Raw genomic sequence first — 16326 nt, 5'->3', positions numbered from 1 at the left:
TTGTAGCTGCATTAGCCTTGTGGCCTGAGGTTTTTCATACTCTGTTAAATGGTTTTTTATCTCTCCTCAATTGGGTATTTAAAACATTTTCTACTTTTTACAGAGATATTGACTTAAAGTGTTTGACCACTTTAGTGTTGAAACATTTATTCCAGGACTCTTTCAACTGAGTTCTAAAGTATTAGAGAATAATCGAGATAAATGAGGATCTCATTGTCTAACTTATAGTTAGGCATAGAGAGAGAGAGAGAGAGAGAGAGAGAGAGAGAGAGAGAGAGAGAGAGAGATTAAATAAGTTATATAAACCGATTCATTTACAAACATTGATAATTCTTTTAAAAGGAAAAAACACAAGATGTTAGGATAACAGATCAAACTCCTGGCCAAGGGGCATCTGCACATGTGTGGTGCACTCTCGCATATTCATTAAAAAATAAAGTTAACAAATTTAAATGAGTAAGATAAAGCAGAAAAAGATGAATGACAGCCAAGAGTCAGTTGGTAACAAGGACTGCCTTAATACAGGAAGAGAGCACAGGAACAGCACAGTTAGGGATTTACCTCAGGGGCTGCTGAGCGCACCTGCTGCCTGAGATGATTCCTACAAAGCCCTGCAAGTCACCCTCTGACCTCCATTTAAACAGCAGGAGAAGCACTGCGAGTGACTCCTGCTTGTCATCGGCCCCAGGAGGCGGAAGTATGGTTACTACAAAGTTAAGACCCTGCCTATGAATGAATGGATGAATGAATGGATGGATGGATGGATGGATGGATGGTTACTGTTGTATGGGGAGTAGATTAGGTCCTGAATGTGTGTTGTTGGCATGGCCATGCCAAGAACCCAGTGCCTCAGACCCGTGGGAATGGTCATGCCTCCTTCTGGTCCAAGGACAAGTGTTTGTGAACAGTTTAACAGTTGACTTGTGTATGTAGAAACTACCATAGCTTTCTCTTCCCAAATGTCTGAGACCTGAGACTGCTGTCTATGGAGCCCTCCTACTGAGTGCAGCTAACCTGTCCATCTCCGTTTTCAACCGTGTGTAGTACACTTGCCTCCTGCTCAGCCACGTAAGTGTGCTGGGCTGCTGCTGGACGTGGAGCGCACACGTGTCTGTCCTTCCTTCATGCCACTGTGGCACAGCCAAGAGCAAAGCTACAGTTTATGACGCATTTCTGCTTTAACTTAACTTGGGGCTGTATATCTAACTCTCCATAACTGGAAACGAGGAGGGATAGATCAGTATATATGTTCAACAGTGCTGTGGGAAAACAAAGACCCAAGTGGAAAGCCAGACTGTATTCTCTATATGTCAGTGGGGAAACGTGATGTCACCGCTGAACGCCAATTTGAATAAATCAGTTTCTAAAGATGTATGAGATAACTTGGAGAATGTAAATACTTGTTAGATGGTTGATTATATTAAGGGATTAAACATATTTTGGTGTGTTGTGGTAAAAATTTAAATACCAGTTAGTTGATGATGTTAAGGGATTAAAATAGTTTGGTACTTGTTATATACTGGATAGTTTTGTATTTTCTATCTATAGAAAGTTAGGTGCCATGGATTTGCTTTCACATGACACGTTGTTGACTGGTGCTCTATGGTGGTGGGGTCACAGGTCAGATGGAACAAGTGTGGCCACATGAGTGTGAGTTTCAAGGTAAATGATGAGTGTAAGCAGCTCAACACACAGTTCTTTGCTGTCTTTGTACAGGTTTAAACTTGTCTGTAAGTTAAAACTACCTGCAGACTTTGGGCAACACTAAAAGGCCTGGAATGAAGCACTGGTTGGCGGGAAAGAATAAAAATCGACTTTGAGGAAATGACATAATCAATTACATTTGGTAACTAATTTTGCATTTTGTAACTCATTAGTGGTTCAGGGTTGGGAGAAGCATAAGTTTATGGTTTGAGATCTATGTAATGGGGAAAGGGAAAGGCATGCCTTGCAGGGGCCGGGGGGTGCAGTGCAGGCTAACGATACTAGAAGCTTTGCTTTTGGACGTACTATTTAATTAAGATAGCTAGGTAGAGGGGCATAGTTAATTAAGATAGCTAGGTAGAGGGGCATAGTCTCAGACTTACAGGTCATGTGAGACATAGGCTAAAATTTAGTTGGAAGTTAACACATTCGGGAAGGGTGAGATTGCCTTGGGAGTGTGTAAAAGAAGGGAAGGGTGTCCTGAGAGGGGCAGAGAGAGAGGAGTCATTTGGAACTCTAAGGGGATGCTGAAGGAAGTGGGACGAGTATAAAGCACTGACAGGATATTAGTATAAGAGCTTCTTTCTCGACTGTGCTGCTCTTCTTCCGCTTCCCTACCCCCATCCTGCTTTTCTCTCTCTTTTATTTTCTTCCTTGAAGTCACAGTCTCACTATGCAGCCCAAGGTACCTTTGACTTTTCAGTTTTTCTGCCTTATTGCCAGGGTGTTAGGTCCTGAGTTTGTATCACTGCTCTGGCTGGTTCTTCCAGACCTGGAAGAACAAAGGCCTTTGGGGATTTTGGTATCTGATGAGGTAGGAAGGAGACCTATGTGTAATATGCAAAGTTATTTAACATTCTTTAAATGTTTTAAGAAATTACTAAAACGTGTCAAGCATTTAAGAACTATACTAGTATTTGTAGTATCATACCCCTTTAGTGGATTAATAGAGTGGATCATGTTAAATTTGCCTTGATAGCTAAAATGTCATGATTAGAAAGATGCAAAGCTTTTATTTTACCTCACATTTGGTTGTCCTTCGTCTCCTTGGGGCTCTAGCCCAATGCAGAGAATGTATACTTCAGTTCTGTACGCTTTATCAGTGTCTTTCCGTTGTTTTTGTGAAATATCACCAATTTACACAACCGATATGGACCTAAAGCTTTCACTGCTTTGGATCCAATGCTTTGGAACTGGGGAGCCTATCCTAAAGTCCGTATAGCTACTGTGGATGCATAGATGTTTGTACCAGGGTTCACTAGAGGAGCAGAACTTATAGGATGAATGGATGAATGAATGAATGAATCTATCATTCATCCAGCTATCTCTACCTAAAGGGGGATTTATACCAATAGCTTATAGGCTGTGATCCAACAATTGCTGGCCACCAATGGACGGTTTGAGAATCCCGTAGTTGTTCCAGTCCACGAGGCTTGATGTCTCTCTCAGCTGGTGAAGAAGTAGCTTCTAAATGCCAGTGAAGGAATGGGCTTGCTAGCAAGGGTGAGTGCAAGCAGGCAGAGAGCAAGTTTCCTTTTTCCGTGTTCTTTATGTAGGCTGCCAGCAGAAGGTGTGGCCCAGATTTGAGGTGGATCTCTCTACCTCAGAGATCCAGATTAGAGGTGGATCCTCCTACTTCACTCCCTCATGGGTGTGCCCAGCCATTTGAGTTTTAAGTTAATTCCAGATGTATTCAAGATGACAAGTCAGAGCAGCCATCACAATAAAAGCAAAATCTAGATGCTAGGCAAATATCTTATTTTCTGGGATTTAAAAATAAATCACTTGTTTAGATTTCGGTTTTAAAAACAGCTTTTCTTTACTGTGTTCCTCTTGTCCCAAGTTCATATGAGTAGGATTTGCTGTAAATAAGTGAAACCAGCTGAAACCTGCTGTTCCCTTTACTGTCCATCACCACCACATAACTGTCAGTGTCTCCAGAGGGCAGAACACTGACTGTGTGGCATTGTAAGCGCTTCCTAAGGCAGGGAGGCGCCAGCACAGGAGGGGGACAGTTTGTGCCCTTCTTTCAGTCTTTATGCAGAAATCTTAGAATTTCCTCCAAGCACAGCACTGTGAGTGAGAACTTGCTAGGTATGAAGGAAACAAAACAAACCAACCCCTTCTGGCGTTTTGTACAGCTCCAGAGTGTCAAAGGGATGACACAGCCTTTTAGGGCTGCCTCTCCCAAAGTTACTAACCTCTGACCAGACTCTTAAACAGCCCCAGTTGAAATTCACTCATTTTTCATATGACAGTTGGAGCTCGGTTGCCAGAAGGGGGCCGTGAGAATGCTGCTGCCTCCCAAAGCATTGTGCGCCCACACTGGCTGCCACTCCACTGCCTGTTGAGTCATTGCCTCAGCTCTATATAGAGCTGAGCTCTTAAACATGATGTTCTTGGAGTGAGAAAGAAAGAGTTTTTCTTTTGCAAAAAACCTCCCTGCACCAAGTCTGTGTTGCCTTCTCTTTTATGCCTTGCCCTCTTTGTGAAACTGTTCTTTTAAAAGGTCTCCCAGTGAGTTCATTCGTTTATCACTTGTTTGACTTTATAGGCATTAAGGCATCCTCTGGGCCGAGATTGCCCTAGTATGCTTCACCAGCAAGAGCCAGGAATTCTAGATAACAGCCCGACAGCTTCCTGGTTTTCTGGTATTTATTCAAAGTCCATCAAATTGCCCAGAAGCATCTTAATATCATTTTATTGTATCAGTTATAGAAAACAAACTGCAAAAGGGATAAATGACCTTTATTGGAGCAAATGAAATGATTTTTATCTGTAATTGAAAAGGATCTTAGGTTTAGGTTTTGGTTTTTTTTTTTCTCCCTAGGGAAAGCAACATGCCCTTGTCCATTCTATTTTCGAAAAGCAGCTTCTTGTTGTAGGAAAGGCTGAGGTGTTTCAGGAAAGGGTCTTTTTTCCCACGTAAGCCATACATCCAGCACGATCGGAGAGCATTTAGGAAGGTTATCTGTGGCATTCTGTCTATCCACAGCTAGCATCCCCCCCACCCCATGGGCAATGAGGGGCTCTTCAGGAGGACTGGCAGATGTGAGAAACAGATTACTGCTCTGGCTTTTCAAAACATTTTTTAATTGGAGAGGGGGTGGGGAAACAGTTGAACTGTAGTTAAATAATCAGCTTTCTTAGCTGTTGCCTATAAATACCACGTATAAAAGGCTGTTGGAATCCGCAGCAAAGTTATGCTGCATATGCGTTTATCTGTATTATACGTTGATGCATGTCTGATCTCCGAGTGTTTCTTTCATGAGATTGAGTTTGGATTATGTTTGCTTTCTTGTCTTAAACTGCATTAGCCCCAGAGTTCCTTCCAGTAGAGTTTTGAATAAAACCTGTCTTCCCATTTTTAAGAGAGAGAAGCAGTTTGATCTGTCTTCCGAAGTCTTTCTATGCCCCTCCCCTCCCCCTAGAGAGGACAGGAGGGGAGGAGCCACTGCTCTAACCACGAACTTCAGGTCTTCTCTGGAGCTGGGCTTCCTGTCTGCACTCACTCCACTCTGGGCCATCTTGCCTTGCCTGAAGGGTGGAGAGTTGGTGTCTTCCAGGAGAAGAGCAGTGAGGTCTCTCGTTCTCCTCTGCGCACAGGCATGGGACTGAGTTTGTAAAGCCTGCTGTGGCCTTTTTAGACTTTCCCTGTGACTTGGACTTTTTGTATTTGTGGTCTGTTTCCGTGAGGACTCCGTCATGACTCTGCTGGAGCCTGAGATGCTAATGATGGCTGTGCAGTCAGGTAATTCCCTTGTTTCCTGCAAAGCTCATTTGCCACAGGCGTCTTTAAGATGGTTGAATACATTTGTGTTAGCACTGGGCTGAGGTGGGAGGCTTTAACATCAATTGTCCTGTAACTGCTTCATTTTCAGGTTTCATGGTCTTTAGTTTTTCTTTAATTGCATTTTCTAGTTACTCACACACAGCTGTGTGTTAGATGCTCACTGACCTGAGGAGCTCTCAGCTAGGAGACCTGCTCGTTTGCTTTAACCGTTTTATCACTGTTTCGGCACTGCTTTTAGTGAAAGACAATTAGATTGCGTTTCTGCTCTATACAGTATGTCTTTAGTTACAGCCTACTCTTTTTATGTCACTGCAAAAGTGTCCTGTGGTTTCCGTCACTGTTCTTTCTCTTGTGTTAAACCTTCCCATTTCATCTTTAGCATCTGTGGGGACGCTCGTGATGAAGCACAGGGTTGGGGTTAAATTTTACAGATAAGGAAGCAGTTAACAGAAAGAATGCAGGATTTTTTAAATTCTATCTCTAAAAATAGTTTTCTAATTCAAAGCTTCTCTTAAAACATTTAAAAATGCCAGATAGTTTTTTAATGGTTTCTTTTACTTTTGGTGTTTTTAAAATTTGTAAGTCAGATATCTAAAAATAGAGAATGTTCCCTTTCTTATTTTTAGACTTCCACTAAATTGTAATCGGCAGTGTTTGTGACAGATACATACAAGTGGCATTTGTACCCTCTACCCTGGCCCTGGCCCCATGCAGAGCTTGAAACTCTTTGCTGGGGCTGATGCAGCCACTGACTTGGTGGTCTCCATTCTCCCCGGGGAGTGCTTAGAGTGAGTGTTCTCAGGCCCAGGGACACAGCAGCTGAGACATTACAGGTTGTGCCTGTGGACAGGAAGGGCCAGGGAAGAAGGAGCCACTACCATTCTCTTCTTCCTGGTTTGCAGACAGCCATAATGAGTCATTTATCATATGAATTTTTCTGTTCTTATGTGCTGTGCATTTCAGGTTCTCTTTCCTCTCAGGAGCTTTGCGTTCCAAACAGACAGTGGGCTTATCTGAATGTGTTCCCATCTGTCTTTGATGAGGTATCTCAGTAGCTCCCCGTTAAACTGACTGGGTTCTTCCCATCTACGCTCCAGTTTCCTGCTCTGTGTGGGCAAATGCATATTTACTTCAAGGGGCAGATTTTAATACTTGAACTCTTTCTTTTTGATCACTTTTATTAATAGGTATATTAGACAATAACATTTCACAGTACATGTTAAAGGCTGCTTCCTCCTCTGAGATAATTTCAGTGTTCCTAGCTCTAAGGGGAGAGAAAGGACCGCTCTTTGTCATTTCTTGTCTCAGAGTAGGTTTTCCTACAGCATGTGTTGGGCAGGGCTGGTCACCCATCTGTCATACCAGCTACTTCATAAAACTTTCAAAGGACAGCAGTGTGTAAGACAAGTGTGGGTGAATTGACAGGCCATGGATACAGGTAGGACCAAGGGTCGACCAACAAGACAATAGAAAGGGACTTTGTCTTTTTGCTGTGTTCATAAAAGCAGAGAAACCTCATTCAGAGATGACTTTCCCATTACTTACGCTAGGAAAATGTTTAAAAAAATTAAATATTAGCCACCGCAGATGGGTTTATGAAACTTTCCTGTTTGTTCTGGAGTACCATAGCCACAAGCCTATTGTAGCAATAATGCAGTCACCATTTTGATAGGAAATGAAAAGAGTCTGCTATGAAATGCCAGTAAACAGTGAATCTTGTTAATCTGTTCCTTCATAGCTTTCTAAGAGACATGCCTTTCATATCATAAAATAACTAAACCCTTCAGAAGGAAGTGAAAAATGTTAAGGAATTGGATATAAAGTTTGGTACTCGGTGCTCAGCAACAGTTTTTGCTCAGGATTTAGAGCTTGGGGCTGTGGTAGGACATTCTAGAGTCAGTGAAGGTTCACCTCGTCCACACTGCCAGGTGTGCTGCCTTTCTGTGAAACCCGTCTCAGTAGGAGCCCCCCCCTCCTGTCATTCCTGTGGCCTCAGTGCACACCAGGCGTCACTTACATGTGGCTTCCAGAATAGGTCATTAGCTTCTTTGAAAAAGGTTTATTTTTAATTATGGGTATATGTATCTGTGTGGCCGTGTCCCTGTGAGTGCAGGAATTGTTGTTACAGGCAGTTGCGTGCCACTGTCATCCCTGGACGGCCCCCGCTTACTCATTTCTTAAGAGCAAATTGCTCAGCTATATGTGGGTTCCTGTGGTGGCACATGATAGACACTAATTTATTTTTTCAAGAATGATGGAATTTTGTTTGACTTAGTTCTCCTGACTAATATTCAAAGCCTTTAAGTTAAGATTTTTATAAAAGTATTTTGTAATCTTTTCTTCCATAAATAAACAAATCCTTTGTTTTAGCCAATCATTATCCAAAGCTTTGCGGCTTTCAAAGTTGACATTCTCTTGCCTCTCCGAATTTGTAGTGTGCCCTATCTGTGAGGAAGTGTGTTTTTATATGGACCTCAGTGTCCAATCAAGCCATGGCTAGAGTTTGTGTCACTGCCATAGGAATCTGTCTAGATTGTCACAATGAGAAAATGACTTGAATAGACATTGTAGAATTTCTGAAGCTGGCCCTAAGGGAATAAGTAAGATGGGGCCACAGGGTTGACTGGTGTCTTTCAGAATGGGGGTGTGCTAGGGCTCAGGCCTGGCAGATGGTGTGTGTGGCCCCAAGCAGTCAGCCCTCTGCCTTTTTCCAGCCAGTAACACTCTATCCATTCATTTCTCCATAACAGTGAGGCAAACTTCTGTGAAAGAATGGAGCGAGATGGCCCCTAGGTCTGCTTGAGTCCCATGGTACATGCCTGATCATGCTAGGCTACAGTTAAGGAGTCCATTGGCTCTTTTTCTCCTGCTGCTGGTGCACATGTGTATGTCCCCGAGGCCTCACACTTGCCCATGCGTAGGCTGACTCAGGGAAAGAGGATGACAGAAGACTGGGAGACTGGAGTAGAAGAGACTTTGTGTTCCATAAAGCAGTCAAGTTTTCTTTTGAGCTTATTCTGAGACTGTACCATAAATGCAAAGGGATGTGTAGGTACGCAGTAGGTATGTAAACTGTGACTCAAGCCTGTGCGTCCTACTCCTCAGCCTAAGAAGCAGAGCATAGCCTATGTGAGCACACTTAATGGTTGTGCTACAGAGACAAGCTTGCTCTTAATGTCCTTTTGGGTCTTTTTATGTTTTACACCACCTAAATATTGAAAAAAAAATAATTAATTAAAAAGTTTCTCCTTCGTTCATTAACTTCCTTTTCCTTTGGTATCTTTATACTTAATGCCTAGATGTATCTTTGACTTCTTGTTCCTCGATCATGGCAGTTTTCTTCTGCACTGTGCATTTTAAAACAGAATGTGCAGAATAGGGGCAAGCAGTTCCTTCAAGGAAAGCTGGGGAAGCGTGCCAAGACACAGGGACATAGCAGTAGGCCCCGCCCACTTTTGTACATGGTCCTCTCAGGACCCCCCATCCCTGCCACTCAGAAGTATAGAGAACGGATCAAAACCTCAGAGCCTTCAGCCTATGTCACCTACTCTTAGGTCTCTGAGTGCTTTCAACGTTGTGGACTTCTAAACACCCTGATTTCTTTTTAAGGAACTATAGAGCTTGAAGGAAACCCTAGGTATTTTCTTGCCTTCTTTTTCTTTTGAAAAGAGGAAATTGGCCTTTGGGGTTAGTTTATTTCCTGAAGTCGTGTAATTAATTGTGACAGAGGTAGGAGAAGAATTTGTGTCCTCACTGTCTTCCCAGTGTCCTTTCTGCTTCACAGTATTTACAAAGAGATACCGGAGATTTCCAGTGCATGAGACTAGACGTGAGACCCCAGAGATGGTGCCTCTCTTGGGTTAAGAGAGAAGGTGAAAGCAGGGCTTTAATACAAGCACTGGAGAGCCAGAGGCAGGTGGATCTTTGGGAGTTTGAGGCTAGCCTGAGGTAGTGAGTTCCAGGACAGCCAGGACTAGATAGATCCTGTCTCAAGAGAGAAAAGGAGGGAAGGAGGACCAGAGGAGATAAAAAAAAAAAAAAACAAAAAAACAAACCCTGATGTCTGGGTCCCTACTTTCTGCTGCTAGGAAGTAAGGTCACAGTGCCACAGACCTGCCACTCTCCGCCCTCCATCTTGCTCTGTCTTCTTTGGCCTGAGTGATGATCTCACAAGACAGGTAGCAGACAGACAGTTGTCCTCAGCGCTCTGCTTACATTCACTGCCTTCTCTCTGACTCACTGATTCATCTGGGCCCTCTCAGAGTTAAGATCCAGATCAAAGGAATTTAAATTCTTCTTCACTTCTCTTTTCTCCCTCTCTTTTGTTTCTCTGGATGAAGCAGGCTGTCAAGACTCTGAGCCACGATTTCAGCCTCATTAAAAACTGTGCCAAATTAAACAAAGATAAGCCGGACACAGTCTTACTTTTTTGGAACCTTGCTTTTATGAACACCACAGGCGTTATTTTAAATTTTTTTCTTTTTAATAACAAGGAAAAATACTAAAGGCCTTGTGCTACCACCAACACTCAAAAACCCAACTTTCTTTGCCTTGTACTTCTTAAGCTAAAGGGCAGCGTTGGGCTGAGCTCACAGCGTCTGGGGCCTGGTTTATGTCATGCAGACACTGAGTACATGGTAGCAGCAGAGTGAGCACAGAAGGGTTATAGAAGAAGAAATTAAACTGATGAAGAGAGATGAAAAAGTGAAAAGTATGTACTACTGTAATATATAGTTCTCCTGTGAAATATTTAATTACCAAGGTCATGCTTCACCTCTATAAAGGAAACTTGAAACTCAAAAGCATGAAGAAACATAGTAAGATCTGGAACACATCTCTATGTTCTAGTGGTTTAAATCACTGTGATCCCACTATTTAGGAGGCCAGGAGGAGGCTTCCCAAGTTCAGATCTAGCCTAGGCTATGTAGTTTCAGGCCAGCCTGAGCTTCTCACAAAAAAGACCAAACAGTGTTGGCAAGATGGCTTACTGGGTAAGAGAACCAGACATTAAGCGTGATGACTTGACTTTGATCTTTGGGACCCACATGTTTGAAGGAGATAACTGACTCCCACAAGTTGTCCTTTGTCCTTAACTGGCACAAAATGGAACTAAATAAATAAAAATGTGACTTTAAAGCTCCAACAAAACAGCCCTCCTCGTGTAAACCCAAATTGTTTAGATTTCTAGTCACTTTCCTGATCCGTTTAAAGTTAAAAGTCCTCTCAGAACCTACTGGTGGCCTCTGCAGGCTGTGCTGAAGAGATCCTCCTAGAGCACCACTCTGTCCTCCAGTGCTCTGGCTGCTCCTCTCCCTCACTCATTTCACACAAACATGCCGGCTCATTCAGTGTTGCTGCCACCTCAGCTCTGTGCTAATCTCTCATAGTGGTACTCCTAAGTGGGACACTTCTCACTTGCTCATGGCTTCCTCCCTGTAGAGCTTTGCTTAAGCATTAGTTTCTCAGTAAGCCCTTCTCTGGCCAAGAACTGTAAAGCCTTGAATGTTTTCTTCACACCATTTATCATTTGGCAGACTCACGACTTATTTATCAGTTTCTTGATGTGGCTGTCTTGAAGAATGTGTCACTGAATGGGGGGCTGGTCCTCAAACCCCCGCTCTGTGTATGTGACTGTTGGGTAGAGTTCGTGTATGATGATCTTTAATAAATGAAATAAAAATTACAGTGTCTTTTAGACAAATATGTTCCTCAGAATGTGGCTTTTTGTAGGGTGAGGGGTTCCTTTTTTATTAATGTTTATAGTAGGAGTACAAAGTAATTGGTTTATTATCATATTTTTATTCAATATCAAAATACTAACTTTACTCATATTTGCCCCCCTCCCCCACCTCTGGGTGCCTTACCTCCTCCAAATAGCTTCACTTCTGTTATCATGTCATATATGTGCATATGTGTGTTACATCTAGGTTGTGTGTGTAGAGGAAACATGATTATCTCCCTGATTGCCTTGTTATCCCCCTCCCTTTGGACTCTTTTGTCTCCCCATAGTCGGTGTCCTCTTATGTCATATGCATACATACGTCTAGGTGCTGCATAGGAGAAGAACTATGGTGGCTTTGTTTTGCTTTGTTTTTAGAATCTGGGGCTATTTCACTTAGCATGGCAATATTCTATTCCATCTGTTTACCTAGTGATGACATAATTCTGGTGTGTGTGTGAGAGAGAAAGTCGGGGATATATATATGTTTATATGTGTATCTATATATGTATATGTGTATGTTTATATTTATATATGTTTATATGTATATATGTTTATATGTATACATATGTGTATATGTGTATATATATGTTTATATGTATGGAGACACAGATTGGCAGTGGATATCTATCTTGTTTCCATCTTGTTTGTTTGTTTGTTTTGAATTTTTGGAATAAGATCTCTTATAACCTAGAGCTCTCTTATTCAGCTATACCAACTGGTCAGAGAGTTTATAGGGGTTCTCCTGTCTCTGCCTCCCCATCACTTGGATTATAGTCACAGTTCTTTATGAACTAGGTTTCTAAAGGTGCTCATGTTTGCATGGTAAATATTTTATCTTCTCAGCCACCTTGGTCCTACTGGTTGTCCTTTATAGCTGAATAAAATGCCTTTGTTGTTTATGTAAATGTGATCACGTGCTTCTTATTGATTATCTGTTGATGGGCACCTAGGCTGGTATCTTACCTTGGTTCTGTGAATGTCAGAGTATGCCTTTAAATCATTGTGTGACAGGCCCCAACTGAGACTGAAGAGTAGTGGCTTTCAGGGTGTGGTTGAGGATGCTTTAAATGTCCTGAGCTTTTTCAAAGGGTGCAAGAGCAAAATGTTTATATTAATTCTAAAATGTGGTTTACCTTTTGTTTTTTAGCGTTATGGTCTCATGAGTGTAAAATACATTGTTCTAAAGCTACATGATTGCATTTCCAGCATGTGAATGCAGAATTAAATGCAAAAAGCTAATTAGATGTGAAAAGTTAGAGGGCTTTCTGCTTTACATCCTAGCAAGATGAAATACTGATAGATGTAGCCTGCAAAACAAACGCTCTTTGAAGTCCCCAGTAACTAGAAAAGGGGAAAGAAAAACAGAGCCCAGGCTAGAGCTGCAGTGTGGAAGCCCAGGCTGGAGCTGCAGTGAGGAAGCCCAGGCTAGAGCTGCAGCTGGAGCAGTGAGGAAGCCAGGCAGGCTGGAGCTGCAGTGAGGAAGCCCAGGCTGGAGCTGCAGTGAGGAAGCCCAGGCTGGAGCTGCAGTGAGGAAGCCCAGGCTGGAGCTGCAGTGAGGAAGCCCACGCTGGAGCTGCAGTGTGGAAGCCCAGGCTGGAGCTGCAGTGAGGAAGCCCAGGCTGGAGCTGCAGTGAGGAAGCCCAGGCTGGAGCTGCAGTGAGGAAGCCCAGGCTGGAGCTGCAGTGAGGAAGCCCAGGCTGGAGCTGCAGTGAGGAAGCCCAGGCTGGAGCTGCAGCGAGGAAGCCCAGGCTGGAGCTGCAGTGAGGAATCCCAGGCCCAGGCCCAGGCTGGAGCTGCAGTGAGGAAGCCCAGGCTGGAGCTGCAGTGTGGAAGCCCAGGCTGGAGCTGCAGTGAGGAATCCCAGGCTGGAGCTGCAGTGAGCAGTGCTTGCCTTGCCAGGGTACAGCCCCCACCTAGTGCTCAGGCCCCAGCACTCAAGGGCCGTGGTGAGCCTTTCTCAGCCTCTGTTTCTGTTACCTCCTTCATAACTAGTAATGCAGCATTGCCTGTCTCAGGGACTGCTTAGTATGTGTAAAGTGCTTCTTCTCACAGTTCCTAATGCTGGGAAACGCCGTGTCTGGGGGTTTACATTTTATGTAAGGTGTATGAGTTTTAATTCTGGGCTGGGGAGATGACTCAGTGGTCAGAGGCACTTGCTGAGCACCTGAGTCAGATGCATGGACCCCACCTGACGTAGGAGGAGAGGACGGACTCCACAAGTTGTCCTCTAACTTCTACATGCATGCAGGGATGCATGCGCCTGCACGTGTCATGCATGTATATATACATACAATTATGATATATGCATGTATATATATGTATGTATATGTATATACATACAACTATAATAATTTCAAAAGGTTTCTTCCTGGGTTTTCTAATAACTCACTATAGATAGCTCCCTTGGTATTTGGCAGCGAGGACATTTTAAAAATGTTATTTTCTTTAGTCCTAAAATACTTTTAAGAAATTCTTTTAAGGAAACTAAAAGAGAGGAAAATACTTGTTTTTTTAACAAATATATTCAAAATATAGAAAAAATGTTTTCCATGTTTCCGTCTAAAGTAATAGAGGCTGGAGATGTAGTTTAGAGCGCTTGCCGTCATGGAAGAAACCTGGGTTCAGTTCCCAGCACTGGGGAGAGGTGTATTTGCCTCTAACTCAGTCACTGGTGGAGGCAGTCAGAAGATCACAAGTGCAGGGTTATCTTCTGCAGCAACATAGTGAGATAGAGGTTAGCCTGAGCTACACGAGACTGACTAGGGAAGGAGGGAGGGAAGGAGGGAGTGTGGGCTGGCGGGCTGGCGGGCTCAGAGTCTGTCCAAAAGTAGGACTTGCTTAGAGAGTTTCTTTTGGGGCCTTTGTGTTTTCCTGCATCTTTGGTTTTCCATGGCGAACATTCTGTGCCTATAAATCCCATATAAACTCTCACGTCTGTGTGCACGTGTGGCTGGCAGGACAAGGAGGAGGTGTCTCGGGTTAGCCTGGGCTGTAGGTTTAGTGAAGTCAAGTGCTGCACTGAGCAGGCATTGCGTGGTGGCCATGCCATCTCATACGCTGTGTTCCCACTGGCTTGTTTGTATAAATCCCTTTTACAGTTTGCCTTTGTTTCTATTTTATAAGATTTATTGAAATTTATCTCTGCAGTGTTTGTGTTAGGCTATGTTCTTGGCAGAGCTGGGATCTTTCCTCTGCACACTAACGCACACTCGTTTGACTGAACCTTTCAGAAGGTTTTGTAAGCTGAAAATACATCAAGTTATATTTTAAATTTTTGATGGGTAACCATAATGCAACTTCTTTTAAGCATAAAATGATACTAGTATATATGCTTTAATTACTAAAAGATTTTCCAAAATAAGTGTTGTTCTTTAAAAATCTTTTCCCCCTCCGTGAGGCAAGGTCTCTCAGGTAGCCTCAGATGACCTTGAATTTTGATCCTCCTGCTGCTTCTACCCTCTGAGTCCTGGGATTGTAGATGTGTGCCACCAGGCCCAGGTGTGCAGCTCTGGGATCAAACACCGAGCCACATCCCCTGCCTGTGAGTTTGAAAATCTTCATCCATGTGTTCTTCGCCAGAGAGCTGTTTTCAGAGCGTTTGCCTGTGCTCTGCACAGAATCATGAGGACAAAAACAAGGGATTAAAATGTTAAGATTAAGTAAGTTACCTTCCTTTCTTCTTTTTTTTGGGGGGGGGGTTGGGATGGGGAGGGGGTGGACACTCATGATCTCATGTAGCCCAGGCTGGCCTTGAGCTCACTGTGATAGAGGAGGGTGATCTTGGACTTCTGATCTTCCTACTTGAGTCTTTTGAATGGTAGAATTACAGTCACTCGTCACACATTTAGTTATAAAGAATTCTTAAAACCCAGTAAAGAGTGGATAGAGCAGAACATCTGAATGCGACACTTCGGTATGTGATGCTGGGCAGGTGCAGGCAGAGGCAGCAGATCTGTCTCCACATTCGCAGTGAGTCTGTCCAAAAAAAAAAAAAAAGGATGCTAACAATCATCTGTGGAAAGTCCCTAAATGTTATTGGTCAGCATAGAAATGCAAATAAAAGCCACAGAAAGAGGTCCATACACACCTACCGGAATAGTTAAAATGGGGAAGGGTGTGTGAAAGTGGGAAGCGGTGGGGAGGCACAGCATGGAGTATAAAATGGCGCATAATGGCGTGGGAAGGTAAGTCAGTACAGTGTTGAATAGATCTAGTCTATTGCCCAGCCACCCACTCTCCAGATCTTTACACAAGAGATATAAAAACACACACTTGTGCTGAAGGGTCATAACAACTTAGTTTCTAAGGACTCCAAACTGGAAACCATCTAAATGGCTGTTGGCGGGTAAGTGACAGTACTAATCCAAACCAGAATACTAGCAGTAACAAGGAACAAGTTTCCAGTTCACAGCTTACCCGCATACCAGTGTTCTGTGAATTTCATAAACACTGTGTAAAATGTAAGGAACCAGATTTAACTAAGTGCACACACCCAATTCATAAGACATTCTTAAAAATGGAGGCTGGGGGGGCTGGAGAAATGGGTCTTTCAGGGGACCGTCTTTTGTTATAAAAACTTCCAGATCATATAACAAAAACAACTGCCCATAATTCTATTTCCTGGGAATCCTCTGGCTTCTGTGGATACCTGCACATATAAATAAATTAAAAATGAATATTTTATTATAATTTTATATTTAAATGGAGGTTTGGCCAGGTTGTATGTCTCTGCATCACGTGCTTGTCAGGTGCCTATGGAGCCCAGAAGAAGGCATTAAATCTTTAGTTACAGACGATTGTGAGTCATCGTGTGGGTGCTGGGAATTGAACGCAAGGCCTTTAGAAGAGCAGCCAGTGCTCTTAATCACCAAGTCATCTCCTCAGCCCCATTTTTTTTTTAATGTGATGGACTGGAGAGGTGGCGAGATGTGCAAGAGACTTGTTGCTTTTGAGGAGCTGAGTTTGATTCCTAGCACCCATGTAGGACAACTCCAGGTCTACAGTGCCCTTTTCTAGCTTCTACGGGTGTACACACGTATGGACATGTGCTGGCACAGGCATATGCACTCTCACTGGGGGCCTGGCAGTGGTGGTGCACGCCTTTAAT

General features: G+C 43.2%; 1 protein-coding gene across 2 annotated transcripts in view; it reads left to right on the top strand.

Moving 5' to 3' along the window:
- Positions 1 to 16326, top strand: part of Mrtfa (myocardin related transcription factor A) — a 172872-nt gene that overhangs the window by 70610 nt on the left and 85936 nt on the right. Inside the window, exon 1 of one of the 2 annotated variants that reach the window (XM_032918182.1) lies at positions 4589 to 5455. The exons of the other annotated variant lie outside the window; for it this stretch is intronic. Within the exon in view, the coding sequence (XP_032774073.1) occupies positions 5410 to 5455 (46 nt within the window). The 5' untranslated portion in view covers positions 4589 to 5409. Of the gene's footprint in view, positions 1 to 4588; positions 5456 to 16326 lie in introns of those variants that run through there. 2 annotated transcript variants of the gene reach the window in all.

The sequence above is a fragment of the Rattus rattus genome, chromosome 1 (assembly GCF_011064425.1).
Source record: "Rattus rattus isolate New Zealand chromosome 1, Rrattus_CSIRO_v1, whole genome shotgun sequence".
Lineage (NCBI taxonomy): Eukaryota > Metazoa > Chordata > Mammalia > Rodentia > Muridae > Rattus > Rattus rattus.
The sequence above is the reverse complement of the archived record's forward strand: the minus strand, read 5'-3'. Positions and strand labels throughout refer to the sequence as shown.